Below are 22,151 nucleotides of genomic sequence, written 5' to 3'. Positions count from 1 at the left end.
GATCTAGGTTAATGGCAAATTTGCAACAAACTGGATTAGAGGTTTTTAGGCCTGTTGGGTATGTGACTAAGTAGCTATGGCTGAGATTATGACATAGACAGTACAAACATTCAATATCTTAAAAAAACTAAAACGATACAGATACATTTGCAACAATATGATACACTTCAATTCAAAACAATTTGATTCCACTGCAATTAGGAATTTATATTTTTACCTTTTGAATAAGTGTGACTTCATTAAAAAACAACAACTAATTCTTCATTTCTTATTTCAAATAGTAAAACATGAATACTCCATAAAAGTAGTCTAAAGGGGTTTTTTGGGGATCGGCCTACATCTCAGACTCTTTGTCGTTTTACAATCCTTCACAAACTCTCAGATCATCTAAACACACATACAATTATGAGCACAAGAAAACAGGAAGTGCCGCTTTCTTCAATTATGCTTCAAAAATAATGGAATACTCTGCCTAAAGCTAGAAGAGATGTGGACTCTGACTTCTAATAAGTGTCATTTTAACTTACTATTTTTTTTACAAATTGTCTGATTTTTTTCTTTATTCTTGTTTCATTTGGTTATTTGTTTATTTGCTGTTATTTTATTGTATTGTATTTTTCTTTTTCTCTGTAAAGCACTTTGATCTACATCCCTTGCATGAAAGGTACTAAGGTATAAATTAAGTAAGTCAAATAAGTTAAATAAGTTAATATTAATATCATTATTATTATTATTATTATTATTATTATTATATATAAGTGTGTCTTCTGCCACACCAACAGTAGGAAACATGAGCAGTGATACAAATATTCTTTCACTAAAATGATGCAACTGTGTATTGCTTACCTCAGTCTCAGGGTCAGTGCCATCCCTCTCCATAAAGTGATACTGCAAATGCGATGTAAACTTCAGGAGGCAACCAACTTTCACTGTGGGAATGTCGTGAAGCAGGTGTGTGATTGGGAAACGTGGTGAGAAAGCAGGACACACACACACACACACACACACACAGACATGCAAAAAGGGGATGCTAAATCATTCCATTAGTGACCTAAAAGAGGCCACGTTTTGCTGCATTCGTCTGACATGATACTAACCTGCTGATGGAATGAATATTAATGTGATGCGGATGTGATTTAGACTAGCTTCCAAAAGGTCACAAAATCAATAAGGTTTCCAGAGTACTTTTTGGCTTGCTCTCTTCTTTAATTCCTTTAGTGATGGGTCGGGAAACGTAACATAATGTACAGTAAATCATTGTTTAATATTTCAAGTGCTGTAAACAATGAATTCATTTCATAACACCATTTATATAACTGTCGGTTGCTAAATGTATTGTAGATTTATTTCATAAAAACAAGAAGATTGCACAAGTAACTATTAGTGATTTTGGCTTGGATATAAAATGATCATGATTAATGTGATGCAGGTGCAAGTATTGATCTTATGATCTCATGTTTAAAAAATGCAAGAGCTGATCCTAATGAATACACATTTTGATTATTCAGTTCAGTTGTTTTCAAACCATAAATGAGCTTGTTTCTGGTTCTTGCTGCTGAGATACAGTAAATGGAAAACAAAGTCATGTATACCTAGTGAGAGTTTACTATTTATAGAGGGTCAATATAAGATCTAATGGCCATTATAATGATCCGCCAAATTATAAATATATAATTGAACAAGGGTAGTAATTTCCGTTGTTGAGTGATAAACTTTTATGGGTAATAGAACTCCTCATAAGTTATACACATACGTCATCATCCTCCTACCTCTCCTTCATCTTCATTTTGCAGGTTCCAGACTCAATTATAAACTCAGGCAGCTTTATTTGGTTAGTAGACCGATGTAGCCACCAGTCATCATCAAACCAGGAAATGAACTTTTTTATGTCAACATAACAAGGATGCCCCAGGAGCCACCTGTAGAGGAGACTGTATGTCTGGGGCCTCCACTGAAGAGCCACTGTTCACTCCACTCACGTTAATTAGAAGTTTACCTACTGAAAACCCAATTTCCTATTGATGACTATGAATGACGTCATCCTATTAAAGACGATGAGAATGAGAAAAGAAGAAATCAAAAAATGAACTTGAAATTGTACACAATCAATATACATAATTACATACTACTACACCATCTCCTTGAAATTCTGCTCAATTAGCAACACAACATTTTTAAAGAACTGTAATGTCATCAAGATTGTGTTTTCATCAACATAATGAGGAAACGTTGCCTTTTTAATGTATCTGGCAAAATGTTCACTGACAACACATGTTCTTTGTTTTTCTACAATATCTGTTCATAGCAACTAAAGCATGATTTAGCTTTTTAGTTTAGGCACTCACAGCACCTGGCTGTAACTATGTGTCATTTAAAACTAGCCAAAAACATTAGCAGTGTTAGCATGTATTTTCTAGTAGACAGGATTGAAACAGTATTAGCCTCCAATATTGCTAAGCTAATATATATATATATATATATATATATATATATATATATATATATATATATATATATATATATATATATATATATATATATATATTAGCAATAGTTGTAACACTTCTGCTAGCTTAGTTCTGTAAAAGGTCAAAAGAAATATAATAACAAAACAAAAATGATGAAAACATTTTCATCAGCCTAGCTAGCACACATGACACAGTTATTAACACAAAGGCCATTTGGGTTGATATTAATTGAAGGACAAGTGGGAATGGACGTAACTAACACTTTTAAAGAGGTGCTGACTTTCAGAAATCTCCACTTTCTTCCCAAAATGTTGTTGTTTCTTATTTATTGATTTCATAGGGTTTTCCCAAAAGAAACATGGCGGCGCGCGGTTGTGCAGCGGCTCTTAGCTCTCCAGCTGCATGCGTGTCTTGTTTTTATTGTTTTAAAAGCACAAATGGAGTGGCACCTGTAATATCATTATAAGTTAAATATAATGACAATAAAGCTTTCTATTCTATTATATTCAGAGCAAAGTTTGGATATACATGAGCAAAAACAGCACAAAATAAGCATTCTTTCACTACACACCAACGTTAGCCATTTCCCTCTGTTTTCAGTTTATGCTAACTTTTAGCATATTTTCTAAATGATGGAGTTTTCTTTTAATTAAAGTGTTTCATGTACATATTTAATGCTTCTGTTCTTTTGGGCTTTTAAAAAAAAGAAAGTTGCACTCTTAAAAATAATCATTAAAACAACAATTTGACGACAAACAAGTATAATAAACTATAATGATTCAAAAATTCCCTTTTACCTTTGTGTTTAGCAGTATAATTGCTGCCACACAATGACAGCAGACATAACTACCTTTAGAAGAATTTCAAATTATAATAAGACTTTTAAAACAAGCAGATGGACAAGAACATGCAAACTTTGTGCAAGTAAAAGAAAAAAATCGATCGAGATAAACAGCTTGTGGAATGGCACCACTGGACATTACAGTCATCCTGTGGCCTTTATCAAATGGAATTTTTCTTTGAATGTGAACATGAAACCTTGACATAAAAACCTGAGGCAGAAATAACTCTGGAGCTTCTTCTTTATTCAAGGAAAAGCGCTCCAGAGGGGAACCTTGTCCTGTGCGTGCAAGAAGAAAAGGGCAAGTTGAAGATAGCACATATCCTTACGTGCCAAAAGAAAAGTGTATAGTACTTATAGTAATGGGTAGGTGGATGTCCTTGAGGAGCAATACAAGGGCAGTAAGCTATAAACAGATTTCTAATGCATACGATGTGTGTAATTCCAATTACATTTGTAAGTGCAGCATAATTATTTGTAATTGTTTCTAATTAATTAAGATACCACATATAGCAAACTCACTGACACTGGGAATAGTGAGGCCCAATGATTTTTATCTTTTAAGAATTATGCTTCTAGATGATAAAACTGCAACTGGTGTTCTATGTCATAAAAATAATGAGTTAACTTTATGATTATTATTATTAATTATATTATGATAATGTACAGTAGAGACAGGCAAGACTGAATGTACACAGGCAGATAAAAACACTGTGGTGTTCCTCTGACTTTTCATTTAACGCCACCATCAGGTTACATTTTTAATTGGTCTAAAACTTATAACTAATACTTGCCAAAAAACAACATTTCCATCAGTCTCAGCTGTGCTTGTGTGCAGTGTAATGTGCTAATTAGTAAATGTTAAAATTAAAACATGTTAAGCTACAAGTGCATCCACACAGACCCAGTTCAGTCCATTTTTCCAGTAAAGTTATGAACACCTTTCCGTTCTCTCTTAACTTTTAAAAATATTAATACATCTAAACAGAACAGCTACAGTAGCTGTTGCTTTTAACCTGCATGTTGACTTTGTCAGATAATGTCACAATTACAATATGGTTTATCCCTGCAGCTCAGCAGCTTGGACATGACTGCTGGTTATTTATGACCAAGTGATTAAATCACTCACTCACTGAAATTACTCACTTTCATACTCACTCTGTTGTCTGACCACAGAAACAGAAAAATATATAAATGAGAACAAATACATGGGGATTGTATTAAAAAGTAAGTAACAGAAGGTACAAGGAGACTGAGAGCAGGACAACAATAGTAATCACAGGATTGAGATTAGAGGATGATTGAAGTTGGGGGTTTTAACCCTCCTGTTGTCCTCAGGTCAACTTTGACCTGGGAGGACAACAGTTGTTAATTCAAAAATGAGGGAATACTTTAATTTAAATTAGGCCTATTGACCATTATTTCCAAAAATATGTGTAAAACCTGCAGTAACAAGTTGGAATGAAGTTGACTCAAAAGGTCTAACACAGAATTAGGTGATAATTCATACCTTATACTTTATAAACAGTCAAACCAGACCAGAATGTTTACCCGAGAAGACAACATTTGCACAGTCGACAGGAAGTCAACAGGAGGGTTAAAAAAACTGTCACCGCGTAGATACAGGAAGCAAATAGCGTTCTCCTGTTGCTAAGTCTACTGGCAAGGTGGTACAAGCACCGCCTCCAATTTGTCAATATGAAAGGCAATTTATCAGAAGGTAATATGTCCTTTTTTTCCAAAACAATACACATGCTAAACATCAGCATGTTAGCGTTGTCAATGTGAGCGTGTTAACATGCTAACATTAACATTTAGCAGCAACTTTGATTATCGTTTATTTTGTCATTAATACTGAACGTCATTGATGAAAAGATTTTTAGGGGCTTTAAGAGTCTGATAACAAGAAAAGCAGCTCAGGTTTTGTTCATTGTAGTTGATCCATTACAGATGTTGGACAAAATACCCACATGCTACTGATGCAGTCCATTACAACATCACAGTGTGACTAATATACAATAACATAGATTTGAATCAACTCATCATGAGTAGAACATTAAGATTAAGCATCACTAGCATAGCATGTATTTCATAGATTTTGTTTTGGGTCCCATTTTAGTGTCAGATGTTTCTGTTGTTTTGTCCACTTCATGTATATTTAAAGTTAACATTCAAGAGAACCTAAATACACATAGCTTAATAGACATGAAGCATCTCAAGTGTAGCAGTATTGCAGAGAGGATGAGTCATTGATCCTGGATGATTGTATATTCTAACTGCTGTGCTTCTTAACAGCCACTAGGGGGCAGCTACACTAACAATGAGTTTGTGAATGAATGAATGAATGAATGAGTGATTAAATGTATGAATGAAAATGTGGGTAAGTGAGTGCAACCATATTTAAACATCCATTCAGATCTTATATGACAATTTGAAATAATGCATTGGCATGTCCGAGGAACTCCATTCATCCAGAGCAGGCTCGTGGCCAGCAGCAGCCGTATTATCGAATGCATTACCATGATTGGACACAGTCTACTTGGTATGCAGTCTGTATTTCATCCTGAGCTGACAGTGGTCAATACTGCGAAAGCGTCAGGAAGTTTTAAAAAAAAAAAGAAGCTGTCTCTGCCTTCCTTTGAGAGTAAAACAAAACTTAAATACAAAAAGTGAATTGTCAAATACAGTTACTGGAACACTTAGACATTCTGACGCAGGAGGTTTTCATGCCAATCGAGTTAAAGACTGCGGCAGCCTGATCGTGAATGAGAGCCACACCCTCCCTCTTACTCTCTGTGACTCTCAGTGATAGTAGTGCCGGGGGGGGGGGTTCCTGCGTATTTCCCTGTCTGAGTGTGATTGATTATGTCTGGGCATCGTCCTCTTCGTCATTGCTCACAGTGACTTCACTCACAGGTGCAGTCATCCAGACTGGCTGGGATTATGATAGGGAGACTTTGAGTCACGCATGCATAAATTAACTTCTTCTCTTGATGGGTAATGTTGATTTATACAAGAATCAGGCAGATGTTTGCCAAAAATGGACTCAGTTGTTTACTATTACTCGAATGACCCAGTCGCTAAATGTAGCAGCAGGTTATAAAGGAGCGACACCACAATACACTAGAACTTACTAGAACACCTGTATTGCCGGGGCTGGCCCAAGCCACCTGAGACCCTGAGAAGAATTTGTTAGGTCTGGCCCCTGCTCTGCTGATTCTTTAATATAACCATTAGCCAATAAGAAAGATAACAGTAGTAGTTTGCTGGACTGAAAAATAAAGTATAAAATAGCATCATTTCCAGGCATTTGTGGAACGTAATGAATTTACCTCCAAAACAAGTTTAAACGTAACTTTGTAATGTGGAAAAATAACAATAAACTGTTAAAATGACATTATATCAGCTGGTCATTAAACCTTACATACTGTTTAGGGTCAAATTTGACCTATTATTTTATTTGAGAGCTGTAAAAACACTATATACACATTTCTTTTAGGTGGACTTTTGCCTGTGAACAGACCTGAGTAACATCAGGTCTGTTCATCTGACTTGTTGACCTCTGCTTTGATTTATATTGTCTGTTACTTTCCATGTTTACATTTAAACAATTTTAAATTTGAACTGGTCAAAATTGAGTGTGATTGAGGAAGAAACCACAGTTTTTGTTTGAGTTGCACCTACCAGAGGGGAGTTAACACCAATGTGAGAGGTGTGAAGCCTCTGTGATGATTTTCACTGCATAGTCTCAGACTCAGAGAGTGTGTCACGGTCCAGTAAGATGAGCACTGGCGGTCTTTCCTTCTGTCCTGAAGCCTGTTTCATGAAACCAACTTCCAACATGTTTTATAAAACCCTACAGAACTTTTGCATGCATAAATCATAAATGTGGTGTTTGTTTTGATGAGTGAAATGTGTCAAAATTATGGAGATAATACATCCTCTGTTGGGCCTTTTTAAAATAATTGAGTCTAGCATAATTGTCCCCCATTTCAGCTTCCAAAAACCAGAAGGAATTTCCCAGTCCACACAGTGCGGCGGATTATAGATGTGGTTGAAAGCTCTGGAAAAAGCCAGTAAGTGAAGCTTGAGTTATGTACAGTCTGTTATCCAACTCTGCAGACACCTCGAGTTCACCTAACACCTAAAAAAAATCACAGCATTCAAGGGTGGGATGCCAGCAAGGGTCCTTGTACCTGTTGTTGCTGCTCTGTTGCCTCCTACTGAGTGGGGTGGTGGTTAGGGGGGGATGCTACACAGAGGGGGGGGGGGGGGGGGGGGGAGTGCATTTGACCAGAATAGCATGAACCTCCCACGTCTTTTACCCCCCTGGTGAATCATCACTGGCAGGTGAATGGAGGCGTCTGATGATACCATGTGTCAAAGAAAAACCACATGTTTGTCTGCCAGTTGAAAGTGGCAGCAAAATTGTCCACTCCAAAGTAGGAGAGAACATGTGCAAAAAGAAGGGGGGAAATCAGTGAAAGTTGGGGAGTGATAGCAAGTTCCAGTCTGTGTTTTGAACTGTGGTTGATTTGGAAACTGACCCTTAAATTGATGAAAAATGTTGATTTTCTCCAAAGTGACTGGTAGAAAGTCTTGTTTCAGTTCGTACTACATTGGTTGTTTTTTTGGGAGATGTTGGCTGAAATTGATTAAGACATTCACACATACTGCACATACTGTATGTTTGAAATACAGGTATGCTCAATAAGACTTAATCAGCGAGTACTCACCCTGACTGGGATGGACACAGTTTATTACCCGTTACCACACCTGATTGTCTGGGGCTGAGTACAGGGAAGGCTGGACTGAAATCAATCCAATATAATAAAACAATAAAAATGCATTGAACAAGAAAACCTGTAAGCTTTACACTTAGCAAGCATTCTTTTTCACAAACCTCATATAATTCCAGTAAATGGAGAGACGGACAGATAGTTTTATTAACGCCCAGGTTCTTAGACATTGCCTGTAGCTGCAGTTGTCAATGGGACAAACCCAGGAATATCTATCGGTTCTCGTGTCAGCACACATGAAGAGAAATACGGGAGCACAGAAGCCCAAAATGAAAACTGATTCATGCAGGAAATGAGTGGCAATGAGATAGTGTGCCACAGAGCCGCCAATTACATCTGACATGTCCCATCTGGACCACCCTGATTAAAATTCCTCTAAACTGAGTTTTCGGTGCCACTGAAAGGCAGTCAATCCTAAGAAAGTTTCAGAAGGTGATTCATTCCTTTATTCCTTGCGTGCGTGCGTGTGTGTGTGTGTGTGTGCATCATGCAGAAGGGCAGATGAGTGATGTAACTATTGTGGCAAACTGCATTCCTCAAGACGTCACATTGTGTGACTCATTCCTGTAGCATCCAAGAAAATTAAGATGTCCTCATAACCTTCAAACATGAAATTGTATTTTATGTTCTGTGGGACTGATGTGTGTGTGTGTGTGTGGGTGTGTTTGTAGTGTGTGTATCCACTTGTGAGAGAGGATTAAAAAAAGCGTATACCAATAGGTTTCCCCCCCCCCCCCTCCAACAAAGCCAACATGATTTCATTCCCACACACCTGCATTCCCCTGTTCTATAGGTGTACTTGACATTTCGTGGGTAACAATAGCTAACCGAAGTTGATGGTGTGAAGTACAGATGACAATTGTACATCGATTTGTTCAAACGCCTCTCACTCTGAAAACTAACCCCACTCTTTGTGCTACTGAGTGCTTGATGGCCACTTCACTTTGCATCACTTCTCTCCAACAAGTCATGGCTTGTGGGTGTTTGGGGGGGGGGGGGGGTGTGTTTGGGGGACAGTATTAGATTGTAGCTAAAGAATTTATGTTTGTGGCAAGAACCAGAATCTTCAATGCCAATCCATGGTTGCTGCATTAACATGGCTGCAAGGGTCCATTTGGTTGTCCGCCAGTTGTGTGAGAAACGCAAACTGGTCGCTTGTTTCATATAAAGTACGCACAGTGTGTACTATTTAAAATGCATACCAAGAACTCCAATTGTAGTATATAGAAGTGCATGTTTAAGTGCTGTCAATAGGCAAACCCACAGCTGTATTGAAGAATAAACAAAGTTGTGAAAGTAGTCGGAATTAAGAAGTAATATGTATCAAAATATGCATGTACTCAAACGTGTGAATTTGTATTTGAATTTTAAAGTGTCCTAGAATTCTAAGGTCTGCCTTTAAATTGGCAGGGGGAATAACACATGGTGTATCCCTGTGAGTGGTGGGCCAGTAAGGCTCTATGTTATCTCTTTTGGGTGAGCCTGAGCTGGTCCTACGGATCTCGATTCTCAAAGATTCTTGATTCACTTTTAAGGGTTTAGTATGCCTAAAATGAATTAGTTTAATCCGATGTGTAGTCTGACCACATCTAAAGGCAAAGGTGTTTCGATGGACACCCTTGAAGACAGGGTCACATTCATGGTTGTAGATACAAATTCAAATCCTACTTTCTCACCTCCACACATGAGGTCAATCATGATGTCAAGTGGGCTTGTTGGATTGTTGTTTGGTAAGTTACAAAAAATGTCTTAACAGTGAGGGTTGAAGGGGGTTTCAGGCACTACTGACAATCCATCAAGCACTTTGTTTGCAGTATACTGAGGTCCTTAGTCTGGCCCCTCACCTAGGACCAATTTGTTTTGGGAGACCCAAGGGGATCTTGAAACAGGTTCGCAGGTAAATTGGTGCAGTGTCAGCTGAAATGCAGGCTTTGTACTGCACAGCCTGAAGGTGACATTTGCTGGTGAGGTTTAAAATTATCTACATTCCAACTCTCACCTACTCGCTCGTGGCATTGACATAAAGTATGAGACCACAGATTCACGTAGAAAAAGAACTGCTGCTCTTTTGCAATCCTGAGTAGGAAAGTCTCTAAGGGTAGACCCAGAACCCACTGGAGGGAACACCTCTGTATCTGTCAGGAGAGAAATGAAAGACATGGCTGGGGAGAGGCTGGGGATGTCTGGATTACCTTGCTTAGTATGCTGCTACTGTGATTCAAACCTGGATAAACAGCAGATGAATGAATAAATGGATGGATGTAAATGAATACTGAGCATTTCTTTATTTCAGCCGCAAGAAAGGTTCTCAATTATCATTCTTTGGATGGATGGATGTGTGACTGTTTCCCCAACTAAGGCACACGTATAAGCACACACTGTGCCACAGCAAATTTTTTACTTTATGGACGTTAATAGGCCATGTTTGTGAGGGTACGCCAGTTGCAGTGAGTTAGCCATACAGCCTGGAAAGCTCAACTAAAAAGTCAATAGAAACCTGATGCCTCTGTCTTCAGTATCTTTATAGTATGAGATATGCTAAGTCCTTTTATTCCCCACCATTTATGATTAATGATTTCATTTTCTACAGTCTATGGTTGATCTCCACAGCAGAACTCATTCATCTGCAAAACCCTTCCCATCACCTCCTTGTCTCCTCCCATCTCATTATGCAATTGGACCATAAGTATTCAGCCTTGTAAAGTCACTAAGACATTATTTTTTTTTTTACCACTGAGCAGATTTTGATATGCAAATTTAACACTGATGTCTGTGGTAGGGCCTGTTAATTTCTTAGCGCAGACATTCAGTTATCAATATTCCTTTCACATCATCCACCCGCCCACAAGGTAGTATCCATTATCTAGATGGAACCCAGGGGACCAACTCCATCAGAAGGTCACAGCATTGTTCGTGCAACCAAACTCTCAGCATAGAAAGCGATTCAGCCACAAATATGTTTGATATTGTATTTGGTAAGATCCCAGGCAATCAGAAAATATCATGACAACAAAAGTGCCAAAGCTAATGAAACATCATTTGTGGTGTATAAGCCATTTCCCAAGAAAAACTGTCAGTGGTTTCATCTAATTCCCCCAAAATAAATCTATATATACTTTGATGACAGAACATTTTTAGCAGCTGGATTATGACCAGAACAAAAGAGGAAATCAGGTGACGTTATTATAGAGCCACAAAGTTCTCATAGGGAGTAGGTGGGGGTAGATGGGTGCGTCAATAAAACATCAGATTTTAACACCATGATCATTGTTCACCTTCTGTTTCCAACAGTGAGTCAACACTGTATTTTAAGAAAGTAATTTTAACCCAAGCCACGAGCCGACAAGGTAACTTAAAAAAAGGATTTTTTAGTATTTTCAAAACTAACCAAACCTTAAAATCATAAAGAGCATTTATTGTATTTTCAAAAGTAATATTAAAAACTTATCATATTTAACAGTTAAATTTAGAGGACTTGTTGACTAGTAAACATTCTCTCAAAGATAGATAGATAGATAGATAGATAGATAGATAGATAGATAGATAGATAGATAGATAGATAGATAGATAGATAGATAGTTTCTTTAAAAAGTGTCATCTTGCCATTCGTTTAACAGCATGAAGAAGAGAACAAGAACATGGAACTAAAAGTCTAAAGCCATGCTGGCAGCCCTATTAAGATGTAATGCTAATAATACACCAGAATATAAAATTATAAGTTGCTAAGTGGGGTTCTAAAAGTGTTACCGATGGGTGGTGCCAAAAAAGGGTTTATTCTCTGTATGGTGGTCCATTTTTGGACTTCATAGACTGAGCATGAAAGGGCTAAGCTCTACATGTCAAACTTGACTTGATGCTCCAAATGTTCATCAGCTTCAGCTTTGAGCTTCCTAGCATGTCCATATAAACAACGCTAGCACCAACATTGCTTTTTAGATTAAGTTTGGTCTTTTGAGCTTGCCGTAGTTAGTTCAGCTTGACAGACAGCAGATGAGAGAGCATGCTGAATCTCCATTTCTTTTAGCAAAGCATTGGAAAATATATGCTTGTGAGTATATTCTTTTGGTTTTCTTGCAGTTTTCTGTTATTTAGATTTTAGTGTTTCTTGGGATGTAATTCAGTCAAACATCTAGGGAATTATATGTGGTGAAATTTAATTAGTCTTTTACTAGGAGGTCTTATTAATGGCCCCTAGTGACCCCTGGATGCCAGTGTGTGAACCCCAGGGGGAAAGCACTTCACTATTGGTCTAATCAAAACACTGAGTAGGAACCAGTAGGAGACTGATTATACTGTGCAAACACTAAAATGCGAGCATGTAAAGTAAAGGAGATGATGCTTGGAACAGAGTGTGTATGCTCTGTAAACCTATAAAAAATATGTGACAATGATGTTTTGGACTTTATGGAGCCAACTGGGGCCTTGAGGTAATTTCAGTGAGCAATAAACTCAACTGAGCAGTGTTGTTGACCTGCTTGTTGGCCTTCTGTGGGTTACGTTTTTTGAAGGTAACTGACCTGCATGAATACACGAAACTCTGAATGAGACTGAGGCTACTTTACTCACACACATATTTTATTTTGGTTCCTTTGAGTTGATCAAGTCCTTGCTCATGAGAATGTTGGGTCAATTTAAATTAAATTAAAGAGGACAGTCAAGACCTGCTCCATGTGAAAAGTGCCTTGAGATGACTTGTTATGATTTGGCTATATAAATGAAGATTGATTGATTGATTGATTGATTGATTGAAGTTGTCTTGACTGCAAAAATTGTAGAAATAAAAGTGTTTGGTTTCTTTCATGGGGAGTGTTTTTAGGGCTCTTTTGACCACTTCAGAGAGATTTGATGGGAACAAGAAGGGATTCAAGTTCAAGAAAACCCAATGATTTATTACAATCTGAATATGTTGCCTGTGGGACTAAAATGCTATTTAAAAGCATTTATTGCAGCAATTAAGAGAGGCCAAGAAGAATTACAACACTTAAAGACAAAAGATGTGTGCTTACAAATGTTTTAATAGACCAACCATAGACTGTAAATAAAATGGACGTAACATCCGTGACGTCACCCATTGGTTTGTGGACTGCTGCCTGGAAGTGAATAGTTTCGGACCTGGGCAGCGCCATCTTGAAAATTTCCGGTGCATGCCGGGTTAAAAAAAACACGGATTCTACTTATATGGGCATCAGGAGAAGCAAGAGGCGCCCTCCTGAACCTGTGAACCAATCAACCTGTCAATCACGACGTAGCCACGCCCTAATGCATACCCTGCTTTATCGTCAAATATAAAATCAGGGAGGCCAAGATTTCACAAATGAACATCATACTGCATTGAAGAAGGCTTTAAACTAGCGATTGAGACCATAAACATATTTTGAAAACGTTTACTGAGGTTAGAAATCAAGTGAGAAGTTGGTGAATTCTCCATTGACTTGTATAGAGACGGAAGTCCTTTTGACACCAAAACGGTCGCCCCCTGGTGGCCTTTTGATAGAATGCAGTTTTAAGTTACTTCCGCGTTGGCATCATTTCAGAGGACCGGAACTCCACGCCTGAGACCAACACGTTTTGGCTTGGAGCCTTCATTGGGGTCATCATAGAAAACATTACAAGCAGTGTTTATATAGGGTAGTAATTAAATACACTATTGAAATACTGCTTGTAATGTGTTTTATGATGACCATGATGAAGGCTGCAATCGGAAATGCGTTGTTCTAACAATGTTGTTAAAAACTACAAGTGTTGCTTGAGTTTTGATCACTTGACTGACCTCTTTAATTTAACAAAATGTTTTCCCTTTTCCATGCATCTTGGAAGTAGGTGAAGTTGTGCTAGAAACCTCTTCTCTGTTTACAAGTGTTTGTCAAGAAAGCAATGTCATTTTTTTTACTTAATAATCTTACTTGTACAGCACACTTTAGAAGGCCATGACACTGAATTAACACAAAAAATACAATGTGTAGCAGGCAAATGGTACCATCACCATTTTCGGAGAGCAGATGATATGATAGTTATGCATCTTCAACTTGTGTCAGACCACATTGTTGGACACTGGTAAAAAACTGTGTCGTTGCTATTCACATCACACCCAGGTATAGCATAGGTCCACTGCAGCATTTCCACAGCAATTTTTTAAAGATTTATGTTTTTTGTGCAGCCACCTTATTAAACATTACTTTCCTTATCCTTGTAAGGATGGTAATCTATCATTGCAATTGGTATTATTCATTTACCATAGAATGTGCGCAGTAGACTGCAGAAACACATTCATTTTCTAAGATTACAGTTGAAGGACAGTCACATTTACAGACTGCATTCACAACAACAGAAGTTCAGAAGTTCAAAACATATCAATCAGTGATGATAGTTAGGCTTTTCTTGCATTCAAACTCTTTAGAGGGGATTATATTAATAGAGAAAATCATGTAAAGGAGCTCGTATCTGCCACTTCCAGTAGGTTGTCACTCTGGAAAATGAACTCCTGTTGTGAAATATCTTACACACACCGAGAATCATTTATCACCACATCTTTCATTTTAAAAGAATGAAAACTTAACAGTGCACTTTGATCACGTTTTATAGAGTTGCTGAAGGTGCCACATATATCATTTTAACATCAATAAATTATTACCACATTAATTGTAAGGCAATGTAATTAAGGTTCAATTAATTAGCTCCATCTCCCGTTTAACAACGTCTTGTATTACGTTAAAAACATGGGAAGAATTGCCGTTCAACCAATAACAGAAATGGGTTTATCTTCTGTGTAAATGCTCACGGAAGATCAAAAAAATCTTAATTTCCTGTTCGCTATGATTAATATTTTAACAACTCTGTTTTATTTAGCATCTACAAGGCTATTTTAATTTAAGAATAAATTAAATGTTCGGTATGATCCCTGTTTGCACAAGGGATTTTCTAATTTAAGTCGCTCATGCATTAACTATTGGCACTGTGTTGCTTTGACTCAGTCATATCTTCCAATAAATGATCTGCTTTGGATTCATTCCAGGCACAAAATCAACTTGTTCTCTGATATATTCATGCATTATGACAGCATCCCATTTGCTGCAGGACGCCTTATCAAAGTTAGAGGAGTGTCCACAGTGACCTGTAGCAATCCAGCTGATCGTATTACCTACACAGCAGTAACATAAATGCCTTTCAGTCTCTCTGGACCGATGTTCTATTTGTCCAATCTGCATATCTGTTTATCTCTGCGCCCCAACTTCAATGGCGCCCTGCTCGTTTTTACCTCCTACATCTTCTCTCTTAATCCTCCTCCTCCTCCTGCTCCTGTGGTAACTCCCTCCCATGGTTCCAAAGACTCCATCACCTCTCTCTCTCTCTCTCTCTCTCTCTCTCTCTCTCTCTCTCTCTCTCTCTCTCTCTCTCTCTCTCTCTCTCCTCACCTCCTCCCCTCCTCCTTCCGTCCGTTAATTGGATGAGGTGTCACGGTGGTGAGGATGATTAAATTCCAGTCCGGAGTAGCTCTGTGACAACGGAGCTCCCCCTGGTAGAGGTAGGTAATGAATATTAGTGTAAACCTATCCACAGTCCCTTCACCTGCACAGAAAGTTCCACAGGACTTCTTCACTTTATGTGAATCATATGTATCCTACACACAGGCATGGGGGGAAATAGTCATGATTTAAACTTCTCATTATCAGAGTAGGGAATCCATAAAATATACAGAACCTCAAGGTCAAATATGTCTAACAAAGCCAGTCAATGCAAAGCATACTTATGTGTTACATGTTAATGTAAATTGGTATTGCATCTTGAGTCAGTTAACAGATGGTTGAGTAACACACACCATAGAAAACAGATTGAAGTCCTTCTCCACCTCAGGCAAAACATTTGCATTTGCCAATAGCACATGGGTAAATAAAATGAATGTATTGTTGATGGAATAAAGGCCCTTGAGAAAATCAAGCACTTGAGTTGTGTGTGGACACTGAACTTGGCGTGGCCATGTAGTCCTTCTATTCATCCTGAACACCCTACTCTTAAAAAAAACAGCTTTTCTAATGGAAATCAGTTGCACGCTCAGGTCACACGCCCTTCTGTTTTCATTCAGGCTTTGATATGAGAGGTATGTATACCTCCATGTTCTCTGAGCTGTAGGAACCACGACACATGTAACAAAATACACGTGGCATTGGTTGTGTAAAATGTCGCCGAAATCAATAAAAATCAGACGTAATAATTGAATAAAACATAAAGATGGGCAGGGTTTTTATGTAGTTAAGTGTAAAAGCAAGTGCGTCATCATAGACTTGCGTGACTGTTACGTTATTATGTCGGTGTAGATAGAAGCTTTCCCGCTTCACACACTTCACACAATTTCTGCTTTTAAGATGTCAACAGAACTAAAATACTGTTTCCTCACAGCCTTAAAAAGATTGATAACAGCTGCTTTTAGTGATTATCACTTGAAATACCCTTATAGAAGTATACAACAGAACTCACATTTTTTTTTATATTTAGTTGTATTTATGACATACAGGGGGGATTCTAGGATCAGACCTTTAGAGGGGCTCAGCTCCTAATGAGAATTTGACATACAATGCCCTGCAAGTGTTCAAACCCCCTGCTAAATGACTCATTTCACTGGATAATATTAATACATAGTAGAGTGGTCTACTATATGTATAATAATAATGGTTTAGAATAAACAATCACAGATTTCTACAGAGAGGACCCTAAGATAGTTAATTAATCCTGAAGGAAAGACAATAGTAATGACAGAAGTATCCAAAGTACATTAAACCTGTCAAAATAAAACCATTTGAACCTTTAGCACAAGTGTTTGTCCCATCTCTAATAGACAGGCTCACAAAAATAATTAATTTTTAGTGGGAAAATTACAATCATCTTTTTGTTAGGGGTGCTGAGATCAAATTTAGGGGGACTTGAGCACCCATAAAAAGGGTCTAAAATCGCCACTGATGACGTACTTTACTATTTTTTTTAAAAAACGTTCAAATTAACCACCTAGTGCGAGAATGGAAACGTGAATCCAATAATAATTTCCCTCCACTGTATTTTAAAATCTATTCCAAGTACTACCTTAATTATTATGCATTCTCTTCCCAGATATGATATTATGAATAAGTAGACGTAGGTTATATGAGCCTGAAGCCCTTAACAATGTTTATGAATGACTGCTGTATCACAGTTATGGTGGCCCACTGCGTGTCTGAATATAGATGATCATTTAGACAAACATTCAGACTTACTTTAATATGGAGACCGTCCAATGACGCACATAGTTTACAGCTCGTGATAACAGAAGTGCTTTGACTGGCAACTGTAACTAATTGAAGTATCATTGGCGCGAGTAATCACACTACTGTAATGGCGTTACTAAGCAACCCTGCTTAGACCGCTATATAGGAGCGCATGCGAGGCTTTTCTGGACAGGAGGACGCACGAGACCCAACAAGTAGCAACAAAGGCTGAGCGCGCGGAGAGCTTTGGACACAGTGGCGCGAGAGCAAGGCACAGCGTTTTGACGCACGCACGCGCTATGGACTACTGTTAAACTGTAACGGAAGAAGCAGTGCGCGCACGGTAGAGCTACTCGTGCCTCAGACCTTTACTCATTTTGGTTTTTTTGTTTGTTTCTTTGTTTTGTAATTGTAGGTGTTTACCGACAGCTATTTTTCATATAACGACTTATTTATCTAAAGAAAACTGCGTTTGGCATCATGAAGTTGCTGCTTTTTCCAGTTTTAATGGCTCTTTTCGCCGTCGCCCAAGTTTTTTGCGAGAGCGACCCAAAAGAGGAGGCTGACTACTGGACGAACAGTAATCAAATACAGGTAGATTATCTTTACTAGAAAACTTCTCTATTCATAAATGCCACTTTCTGATTATTATGTTCTAGTCTGTAAGAATTATTTTCTTTTCTTGAATTAAACTTGTGTAAATCTACAGTTATGATCTAGGATCAAACATGACTACATTTTATCACTTTTTTATACATTGTTTTTTTTTTTACATCTTCCAACACACTGTCAAACAGTCTTGTGTGTTTACCAAAATATCTAAGAGTAAGTTAGGGAGATAAAACTGACAGCATCTTTTTAAATTAGGGAAATCAGCATCGAATTACAAAGCAGAATATTTACTATAGTAAAACCTCTTTAAACCTAATAAGTGTTGTGTATTTCTATAGAAAAACTAGAGCAATAATAATGAGATAAAGTATTACACCTGTCAGCTTTAGGGGACATTGATCCAGATGTTTCATTTTAAGATTTTGTTTTTATGTCGTCCGATGTTTTTTTGTTTTGTTTTTTGCCATTTTTACTTATTTTTTTCCTCTTACAATTAGCTATGTTTTTAATAGAACATAATTGATTGGTACTAAGTAATAAGAGTTAGGTGTTAAACGAATTGATGGCAGTTCTCTGACTGAAAAAAAAGCTCAACCTGCAAGTTTCAGCTTCAGCCTACCAGGCTTTAAGATGATTTTTCTTAAAACTGGAAACAAAATCTGCCTGTGAGTTTCATTCATTTTCCAAAATCAGTGTAAATATGTTGAGATATAAATAATACAGCAAATCACTGCAGTGGTAGAATATCAGTGAAATATTGTATTATTTAAATTCTGGCAACAAGTAGATTTGTAATAGAAACAGGTGATAAAAAATAAGATTTTAGGACTGAGGAACCCCCAACATAAAGATGGAGATGGTTGCATCAGAGCAGAACAGCCAATAGGAAATGAAATAAAGGCTGAAGTGCGCAGTGTATGAGGAGCTGAAGCCCAGACCCTTCTCCATTGATATGAAACGCACGTCCTGTGTTTGACATTGCGATTTGGAAACGTGCCAAACCGCTCCACCAATACCATAAAAACTGTAGGCCGGGGCCATTCTGCAGATGAATGACCGTCCAATAAATCACAGACAGAGACATTAGCCCCCCCAGGTCCACATCTCAGACTGTCAGACTAATGCATACTGTAGAAATATGTCCTGAGATGGAAATAGAAAGTTCAGAATTCAATGCATTTATTGGTGATCGTGTATGTGTCTCACTTTGAGTTTCTTGCCCCCCTGCCAGGACGGCTGGCTTTCCAACGACCCATTCAGAGAAATCCTCCTGAGGATGACAAGAAAGCCGCGGCCACATCAGTTCATCGGTCTGATGGGGAAGCGCTCTATGGGTAACGCCTCATTTCTCACGGCAGACAGTTTTTATTTCCCTCTGCTGGTTTGTTGTCTTCATTTTGTCTTCTCTTTGTACTTTTTTCCTGCAGCAGCAGCAGCAGCAAATGCACAGATCACCCGCAAGAGTAAGTATAGTCACTCATTGGTCCTTTAACTCTCCTGATTGAGCCTTAAAAGTCAGTAAGAATAAAGCAATTACGCTGACATCATTTAAATTAGCTGGAAAACAGTAGAAGAGTTCTGACTGATGATGGTTCAATATGATCATTTATTAGATAAGCGTCAGCACTACAGGAAACATTTGGCCTCATTACATCATTCCTCATTTCTGGTCATTTTTGGCTTCATCTTTCATTGTGCAGTGAAAATCATATCTGCATATCCGATGAGTTGTCCTGTGCAGAGCCATAACCAGGATTTTTAGAAATAATGACATCACCAGTCCCTGCTGACACCCCCAACCCCCCTCACACCCCCACCCATACACCCATGCAACCCATACACCAAGAGATTGATGATTTATTTGGATTTTTCTTACTGAAGCTGAAACTGTCAATTCTGCCACTCAACACACTTAATTATTATAACTATTATTATAATTATTTTTGCCTCGTCCAAATCTTAGACTCTCGTTGTCAAATGTAGCAATAATCCACCTTGAAAATATCACCACTATGTGTACATTTAGAATGTAAATGTAAACTCCATCCAGGTCGCTCAAATCTCTGTAACTTTCTATAAAAACGTACAGAGGCTGTGACGTCAATGTCCTCAAGCTACGTCTCTGCTCTTCTGTCTCAGGCTTAAATTAGAGGCTCTAAAAGCTCACTGAATTATCCGAAAATGCTTTAAACAAAATAAAAGCTCATTTTGAAATATAAAGATTTTTCTCTTTAGATTTTTATAAACCTTTATTCTCCTCACATTTTATTTGATCAAATATAGTTTTCTTCATAATTAGCATTTGACAAAAAAGCAGACATTTTTGGCAGTCTATATATGTTCCTCCAGTATTACAGACATGAAATCACAGTGGATTGGGTCAGTCAGTTGTTGCCAGCATTGTATCTACACAATGAGAAAAAAACAAACCCTGTCGTATTACGCCCACAATATTAGTCATTGAATATTTATATTCAACAAACAAAAAAGAGAGTGTAATTGAAAGGAGCGCACGGTTACACAGGGTTTAATTAATTGACAGCAAGCGCAGATTACTGTCTGTCACTGTTTTTGCTTTTTCTTTTGAACACTGGGCAACATTAATTTGTCAGTGTGGATGTTGGTCCAGAGCAGAAGTCTGTGTGCGACAAAGAGAAGAGAGATAAAGAGCATAGAAGGAAAAAAAAAGAATGAGGAGGAGGGGATTTTCCCTTTTTCTCTGTCAGGGGTTTGTTTTGTCTAAATTAGTCACCCACTCTGTGATGCAACACAGCACAGTATAGAATAAGTAAGTATACATCCATCTAATTTATTCCTTTTATGCAGCCATGACTATAAGTCACTCATTATTAGGGTGAGGCAGAGTGCTGGGATCAATGCCCCAAGGACATCTGAGAGTTAAATTGGATTGTTTACGCTTGTGATGGATAGATGGAGCTACGCTTTCTCCCCTCACTTCTAACAGGAATGCCTTCTGTCCTTACACCACACACGAAACATCAACACACTGAGATAAAGCAACACTGTATATAAGTCTTCTCCAGTAGGCCAGGATTTAGACTTGAGTGGCATATTTTATATATTTACAATTTACTCTCATCAGTATGATGCAAATATTGATATATGTTTGTAATTTAAAATATTCCCAAGAGGAACCCCAATCCAATACAGACCCCCCCAACATGATCATATTACAATCCATTACTGAGATTGACAGTCTGTGATGCAACTGTCCATCAAATTTACATCTGGAGGAGTGTTTCTCCAACAAAGAATCACGTGATCAAAGCAGATAAAAGCAGGAAAATGGTTTGTGCTACTGAAAATTAGATTCATTTTTTCAGACTTAATTCAATTTAGGCTTTCTTTCTTTTGAATGAGTAGTTGATATAACCTCTATATCTTCAAATGAACAACCTGAAAAAGAATAATCAGTCTTTGGTTGAAGTGGTCACGATTTTCAGAAGAGTTAGAGAGGTTGGGAAGCACCGGAGCAGATTTAGGTGGAGGAAAAAAAATTACATTTAAGTATAATACAGGGATTTGCTATCACAATTTAAAATATAACAATTAAATGAATTAATACAATTTGAAAAAGAAAAGATGATTAGAAATTGTCTGATGTTTTTCAGAGGCTATTTTCTTAGGTGGGTTGCGAGGGTGGACTTGAACTTGTGACCTATTTCTAAAATACTGGTTCTGACCCTGGTTTCAGCTTAATGATACCTTTGTTTCTGATTTTTTTTTTGTCATGCTGTTCTCTGTGAACTATTTCAAATGAGAATCTCTTTTCTTTGAAGGGCATAAAGTCAACTCTTTTGTTGGACTGATGGGGAAAAGGAGCCAAGAGGAGCCAGGTAATTGAATTTGGTAACTGTCCTCATGTTATCAGCATCTTTTTTAAAAAAGAAATAAACTCGATGTGTAGTAATTATAAAGCTCCCTGTCTAACAACCGTCTCCATCTGCAGATTCCTACGAGTGGAGCACATTACAGACGTACGACAAGCGCCGCTAACCGGTCACCTCTTCACCTGCCTGCTTCTCATCTAGCCATTCCTCATCCATGGGATGGTTATCCTACGCTGGTTTTGTTTTTCTCCAAACTGTGTATAGCTGTTTAGTCAAATAAAATGATTATGTTTCCACATTGTAGTGATGTAGCAGTGCTGTACCTGTGCCAGTTTCATTTGTCCCAG

The 22,151-nt window shown here is 37.8% G+C and overlaps 1 protein-coding gene across 1 annotated transcript; it reads left to right on the top strand.

Moving 5' to 3' along the window:
* The first annotated feature begins 17,821 nt into the window (after positions 1-17,821).
* On the top strand, positions 17,822-21,970 carry tac1 (tachykinin precursor 1). The gene is made up of 5 exons (XM_062436227.1): positions 17,822-17,935; positions 19,185-19,287; positions 19,393-19,416; positions 21,754-21,810; positions 21,924-21,970. The coding sequence occupies exons 1-5, from the start codon at positions 17,822-17,824 to the stop codon at positions 21,968-21,970; spliced, it is 345 nt and encodes a 114-aa protein (XP_062292211.1).
* Positions 21,971-22,151: the final 181 nt, after the last annotated feature.

Source organism: Scomber scombrus, chromosome 16 (assembly GCF_963691925.1).
Source record: "Scomber scombrus chromosome 16, fScoSco1.1, whole genome shotgun sequence".
Classification (NCBI taxonomy): Eukaryota; Metazoa; Chordata; class Actinopteri; order Scombriformes; family Scombridae; genus Scomber; species Scomber scombrus.
The sequence above is the reverse complement of the archived record's forward strand: the minus strand, read 5'-3'. Positions and strand labels throughout refer to the sequence as shown.